The 6431-nt window shown below is 33.7% G+C and overlaps 1 protein-coding gene across 3 annotated transcripts; it reads right to left on the reverse strand.

The window, feature by feature from the left end:
- Window positions 1-1363: 1363 nt before the first annotated feature.
- LOC148077627 (uncharacterized) lies at window positions 1364-3210 on the reverse strand. Of its 3 annotated transcripts, none has more exons than XR_015711430.1 (4): window positions 2743-3207; window positions 1932-2057; window positions 1735-1844; window positions 1364-1670 (listed from the first exon to the last, which is right to left on the reverse strand). XR_015711430.1 is itself a non-coding variant. In XM_087793446.1 (4 exons), the coding sequence occupies exons 1-4, from the start codon at window positions 2882-2884 to the stop codon at window positions 1548-1550; spliced, it is 498 nt and encodes a 165-aa protein (XP_087649572.1). In that variant the 5' UTR covers window positions 2885-3210; the 3' UTR covers window positions 1364-1547. The 3 variants fall into 3 exon arrangements, 1 of the variants encoding a protein (XP_087649572.1); XR_015711429.1 differs by having other exon boundaries at window positions 1735-1853; window positions 2743-3206; XM_087793446.1 differs by having other exon boundaries at window positions 1364-1658; window positions 1735-1853; window positions 2743-3210.
- Between the last annotated feature and the right edge of the window lie 3221 nt (window positions 3211-6431).

Below are 6431 nucleotides of genomic sequence, written 5' to 3' on the forward strand. Positions count from 1 at the left end.
AGCGTCACATTTTGTTTCTTTAATTTTTCATTACATTTTTAATGGCGTTTATTTTTAGCATTACATTCTGTTTACCCAACAGGACAAGAGCAACAAATGAGGCCTGAATATGATAAGTCCTGTTTATCAGTGCAAAAGAATGGGTTATTTTAACATTTTAAATGGTGGAAATCTTTATCATTAAAAAATGGATTCAACAATACATAGATATATATATATATATATTTAATAATTCAATTTAAAAGAAGTAATTTCAACATTTAAAATTCAATACAAAAATATTGGTTTAATAATGCCACCAGAAACCAGACTGTACCACAAAAATTTCCGGGATACTTGATCAAACTTTTAGACAAATCGTGAGGGGATGTAGAAGCACACAAGTAGCTAGGAATACCTTTGGTATTATCTAGTATAGCAACTTTTATATATTTAATTTCAAAGGCATCCAAATAAAAGATAATTGAATTTTGAAACAACATCTTTGAATTATTGGAATTAGAATATCAAACTCTGTGTTTACAAAAAGCATTCATTCAGATAATATTACATTTTTAAAATACAATTATTAAATAAACAATTTCAACCTTTCAATAAAGAAATCAATCTATCCATCCATCCATCCATCATTGCAAAAGAAACAAAATAAATGTTTAAATATGACATATAGGATTGTATGATATATTTAAGAATGAGCTTTGAGGTTTATTAGCCTGTTGTGTTTACACAAGCTAAGTTAAGTTTCTGATTCTGATTTAAATTGAATCATTTTTTGACACGACTGTCAAGTCTAGAACACCAGGATATGGAAAAAAGATCATATGTACATGGATTTTGGAAGTAACTCCCATCAGATCAGAAGCAAAGAAAAATGTGTTTTATTAGCTTCACATTATGCTAGCAATTAACAACAATGAAAACATTAGATTTACGAGGTAAAATCTGCAGTTTGATTGTACACTTGCAGCATGATACAATAAAATTGAGTTAGTATTTAAACCTGAAAGATATGTTACTGTTGTGTATTCTAGTGTGACATGAACAGTCTATTGAGCTGATGTGAATAATGTCGACACAATGGATGGCGGCTGAGAGGACGGTAATTGCTCTGGTTGCTGTTTCGCCGCTGCTGGTTGTTTGTGGACGTTTCTCAGGTCTGCTGAATCGACACATTCCATCTAATAGAAGCACCCCCACCCTCCATCCAACGACACCCATATGACCACCTATTCTCTCCACCAAAGACACGTTCAATGCGAGCATGTTTCATACAGAAGACAAACAAGCCTTTTATTATAAATGCTGTTTTTTGATGAATTGTTTTGATAATCAGGAGGTTTTATCCAAAGAAAATACAAGTTGCTAGTTATCTACAACACATGTTTTATTAGTTCCTTCTTTAATGATCAACATGTTAAGCATTTGGATTTGTACATCTTTGTTTTGGGCTTTCTTCCTCAAACATCTGAATATATTTTCACCAAGCTTTAATCACTAACAGAGCTTGTCCAGCGTGTCCAGGGTGGGCCAGGCCTGTGAGGAGGATGTTAAAGAGTTGCTATCACCGGTGAACACTTTATGAGTGAGTGAAGAAAAAAAAAAAAGTGCAGCTCGGAAACTTCCTGCAGCTCGAAAACTTCCTCAGCCAGGAGCCAGGCCTGCAGACAGAGCTGACACAAGTATGATACGCTTCAATACTTCAATAGATCAATGACTCTAAGGAGATAAAGGTACCTGTATTTCTGCCAAATTTCCCAATTCAAAAGTGTTTTCCTCTGGAGATTCAGGGGGTTCAGGCTGTTCCTCAGGACCGTTCTTCTCATCCTCCTTCTCCTCAGAGGCCTCTGTGGTTGCTTTTGATTCAGTATAACGGAGGAAATGTTTGATTTTAGTCAGTTCTTAGTTTCCTTTTTGTATAAATACACTTTTACCTGCATCTGGAGTGGTAGTCGTGACGTAAGGCACAGTTTTCTTCACAGCTTTGGTGGCCTTCATTTTACTGAGAGCTTTTCCTCCTCCTGGGTTTTTTGTTACTCCCTGAGAACGAGTCTGCATGTCTGTGAATAAATGAAGGAATCATTCTATCTGTCTTGAAATGGCACACTTTGCTAATGAGACACAACATCATAATCTGTCAAAGATTACACAGAAATTAAAACATAAACGTTTAAAAACATCAATATATACAGTACATGCCCACCAGTGATGTGGAGCTGCCTTCGACCAATGAGGCGTGTGTGTTTTGGTCATGTGACGTGCAACTCAGAAGTGAGAGAAATAAAGCTTTGAGAATTACTTGCTTGCATGTTTATCATACTTATACAGGGTTTATAAGCCTGTAATACTATGAGAATGACGACAAAAATTGTAGAGTTATACTACGCGAATTGTAGATTAATACTAAAAGAATTGCATAGTAATACTACAAAAATTGTGGGGTAATACTAAAATAATTGCACAGTTATACTATGGGAATCACCTCGTAATATTACAAGAAACGCAGAGTACTACTACAAGAAACGTAGAGTAATACTAAGATAATTCTTAGAGTAATATTGCAAAAATTGCTGAGTAATACTATAAGAATTTCAGAGTAATACTACGCGAACCGTAAAGTAATATGAAAGACTTGCAGAGTAAAAAATAAAGTGGAGTCAGGTTAGATCTTAACTAGAAAAATGTTTCATTCTACGCTGAACTGTTTGATCAAGTCGAGGCAAGTTAGGTTGAAAATATACATACTTGTTCCAGGAGTACTTGAAGCGGGTGACACGCCATCCTCCGCAGGTGGGCTGGATGCTGGATCATCTGTCTTGTCCTGTGTATCTTTTTCTGCTGTCTGCTTGGAAGGAGCCATTTCAGTGACTGAAAGTGACATCAGCATTTGTCATTGTGACAAATATGGATCACGTTAGAAATGTAAGACACTTGTCGTCTTTGTTAGAGCACTTTCAAACAGAGGTCATGGCAATGATGCAATAGAGTCACTGGTGACACGCACAAAGAAACGCTTGACTTAGAAAGAAATGAAGCTATTTAGGTCATGTTTATACATTAACTTTACACATTTCAATTGCACAATTTAAATTCCGTTTTCAGATGCAGTAACAATAATGTCATCCAAACATGTTCATGTTGTTGCCAACCCTAGTCCTTATTTATGGCAATTAAAAATGATTCATCACTTAATCTATAAATGTGACAGTTTTTTAATGAATCTATCAAATAAAGACAATATAACCATGATTCAATCTTTGTTTCCATAGGTAATGCCGTTTATGATTGAGAATAGTTCCGCCCACAAATGCTACGATTGGCTCAAATGCTGTTCCTTGATGATACTTGAAGGACAATACAATATATTCTTTGAATTTTATCTTTGCATTGTGAATGTTTCCTCATGTTTTTATTCAGAATAACACTTTAGCTCTATTTATATGTTGCTGTAATAAAGCAACGAGTGGATAATTGAGTATTGCTTAGTTTTATCTGGTAGTTTTCCTTCAAATCCAACCCCATAATGTTCAATCAAGATTCACACGTTAATAAACTACCCAATGAATAAAAAAATGCTGTCCTAATTTAGGCAACCAAAACTATTTTTTTTATATGAAATTCTGGTAGCGGCGAGATTTAGAGTTTGCCTGAACATTACTTTACAAGACATAACTTAGTGGAGTTAAATTGTAACGCCAATATGGGTCAACATAGTGAAGGTTTGGCTAAGTTTGAAGATATATAGATTATAAAATAAGTTCAAGTTCAAGTTATTTAATTGTGAAATTATCATACAGCATAGATGAAATTGTAGTCTCTCAGAGCCACAATGCAAAACATGAAGTAGACTAGAATTGAAAGGACATTAAATAAGACATTCAATTAACCCTATCTTGTGTGAGATCAACATTTTGACAGTTTTTTAAATACCACATAATTATATTGGCCGTTTCACTGAAAATTATAGTATTGGTAATATCTCAAATTAATCTGAATATTATTTTATAATACATAGATAAGCTTAGTGGAGTGAATTTTATCACCAGTATGGGTCAAGGTTTGGCTTATAATTTATATTCTAAAATGACTTGTGTGAGAACAAGGGGAATAAATAACAAGCGTGACTGTTCTTCTAGTGTTTTATTGCACTTTAAAACCTTTATATTTTCTGCTATCACTTTAATACCAAGCGTTGTGTCTTTGAAAATGTAGTTTTTTAATTTTATTTTTCTAGGTCAATTTTTTTTCTCCCAAACATTAAAGCTTTGCATAGAGCTTTAAATCTTTAATCTTTGTTTTTGTTACATTATTTACTCACATCTTGTCAGAAGTCAACATTCTTAATACAATAAGATTCTAATTAAAGTAATAATAATCTAAAGGAATGTGTTTATTTCTGTGGTAGTTATCCTTCTTTGATGTATTCATATAAAATTATTTTGTTTTTCTAAGATAAACACAATAAATAGAACATACAGTATGAATTTTTGTAGCTTGTGTTCTCACCCAGTTACCTGGTTTCTATTTCTTCTACTCTGTAATTTTCCTAAAAAGAATGATGTGTATTTTGCAGCAATAACTGCTTGAATGCTATCCACCACAATCTCTTAATTGACCAGAATAATAGAGCGACTCTCGAGTTACGAACTGGGCGTAGAATGAGAGATGTGTTGGCTTGTGACCATCTCATCATGTAATGACTTCATGACTTGCCAGACTCTGTAACCCTTTTAACATTTGATAGAAAAACCGACTTCATATCCACAGTGATTATTAACAGGCTTTCACTGACGCAGTCAACCAAAATGTTCTCAATTTTGGGGGTTGGTTGAAATCACAGAATGTAATACGAGGACAATAAGGTTTTGATGTTGCTTCCAGCTGTGGGACTGGAAGGTGGGGTGGACACGGGAAACATAGCAGTGTCACACATGTGCATCAGCAGATCAGGAGGATAGTCTGGGTCGGATCCACGGTTGTGTTCCTGAAGCTGAATAATAATGTGAGAATGATTGTGTCTTGAAAACTATTGTGATTTTTTGGTCATTATCAATGTTTGTTTGTGTATTTTTTGCAAGGATCTGCTGTTTTTTTTTTTTCATTTTAAATTTTATTTCCAGATGTATGGTCTTGTGAAGTATTGTTGTTCTGTGTACATAAGTAGTATGCCTTGTTTTAACTGTGTAGTTGTGTGTTTGTGAACTCGTTTGTACAAAGGTTTGATGTACTTTAATGTACATGGAAGGAAGCTGTACTTTAAACGCATTTTTGTTGTTTTTATAGATGTGTAGGGCTATTGTTTATGTGAAGTTGATGTGTATGTTATTGTGTGCTGATTTTTTTCGAATTGAGGACAATTTTGTTTCTGGTAGATGAATGGTGAGAAATAAAAAACTTGATCCTGTTGCCTTTTCTAGAATAGACGTTGATCTTAAGGTAAGGTAAGGTAAAACTTTATTGATTAAAGTTGTTGAAATTGTTTAAACTGGATTCTTCTTCTCTTATTTCTATTTTTTGTTTAGTTTTTGATATGAGGCAAGTTGAATAGCTTTATTATATGAATAGCTTAATTTGTAATTTCTGAAATTGCATTGTTGTTGGACAATCTTATACAATATTTTTTTTAATGAAACAATGTGGGTGTGAATAAGACGTATGTGTTTGTATTCTTGTTACTTGCTTAAAGATTCATCATTGCTTTTTTTGTTGGAATTAAAATGAAGTAATTGAGAAAAAAATCATATTTTTTGTATCGTTAGAATTATAGCATCACAACCAAAGCTGGTTATCACCACAGCTAGCGCTAGCTTTGATGGTCCTGCGGTGTTTATGTCACTTCCCTATAATAGATAAAAACTACTGAGTACGAGAAGTAAGAATCCAAAACTGATGCAGGTGCTTCTTGTTATTGGTAGATCAGTGGCTTCGCAATCTGTTCAATGACGTTAACAACAAAGACTCACTGACCAATTATCAACTAGTCAATCTTCCCAATTATATATACAGTTATTATCTCGTTCTCTGGTGCTGGAATATATCACCAAAGTGAAAACCGGCTACTGGTCATAACCGTAGCTATTGTATTCTTTCTTCCATGAGAGTAAAGTTGTCATCTTGAGGGTTAAAAACATTGTTTCATCTTTCTATTATTGAAAAGAATACATCAGATATTTCATCATACTGACTCAACCTGACACAGTTATTGAATACCCAAAAAATGAAATGAATCAGTCACATAAAGCTTTTTTAAACTAGGTTTATCGTTGGGAGACAAATAAAGTGATTACATTTTGACAAGATTATAACCAGAGGCTACTGGACTGTTGATAGAGGACAAGCTTCACATTTATAACAAGCTAGACTGTTATGATTATAGACATATTTTTGTCTAGGGTATTCGTGAAATGTAAATTATTTTAGTACATTCTTAAAAA

This window comes from Callionymus lyra, chromosome 6 (assembly GCF_982586985.1).
Source record: "Callionymus lyra chromosome 6, fCalLyr1.hap1.1, whole genome shotgun sequence".
NCBI classification, from domain to species: domain Eukaryota; kingdom Metazoa; phylum Chordata; class Actinopteri; order Syngnathiformes; family Callionymidae; genus Callionymus; species Callionymus lyra.

Excerpts from the sequence above, each read along its gene's own strand:
- LOC148077627 (XM_087793446.1), bottom strand. The coding sequence starts at position 2,884 with ATGCTGATGTCACTTTCAGTCACTGAAATGGCTCCTTCCAAGCAGACA. Across the intron at positions 2,058-2,742 it reads TTCAAGTACTCCTGGAACAA|ACATGCAGACTCGTTCTCAG; the intron begins GTATGTATATTT and ends ATTTATTCACAG. Across the intron at positions 1,854-1,931 it reads GACTACCACTCCAGATGCAG|CAACCACAGAGGCCTCTGAG; the intron begins GTAAAAGTGTAT and ends CTGAATCAAAAG.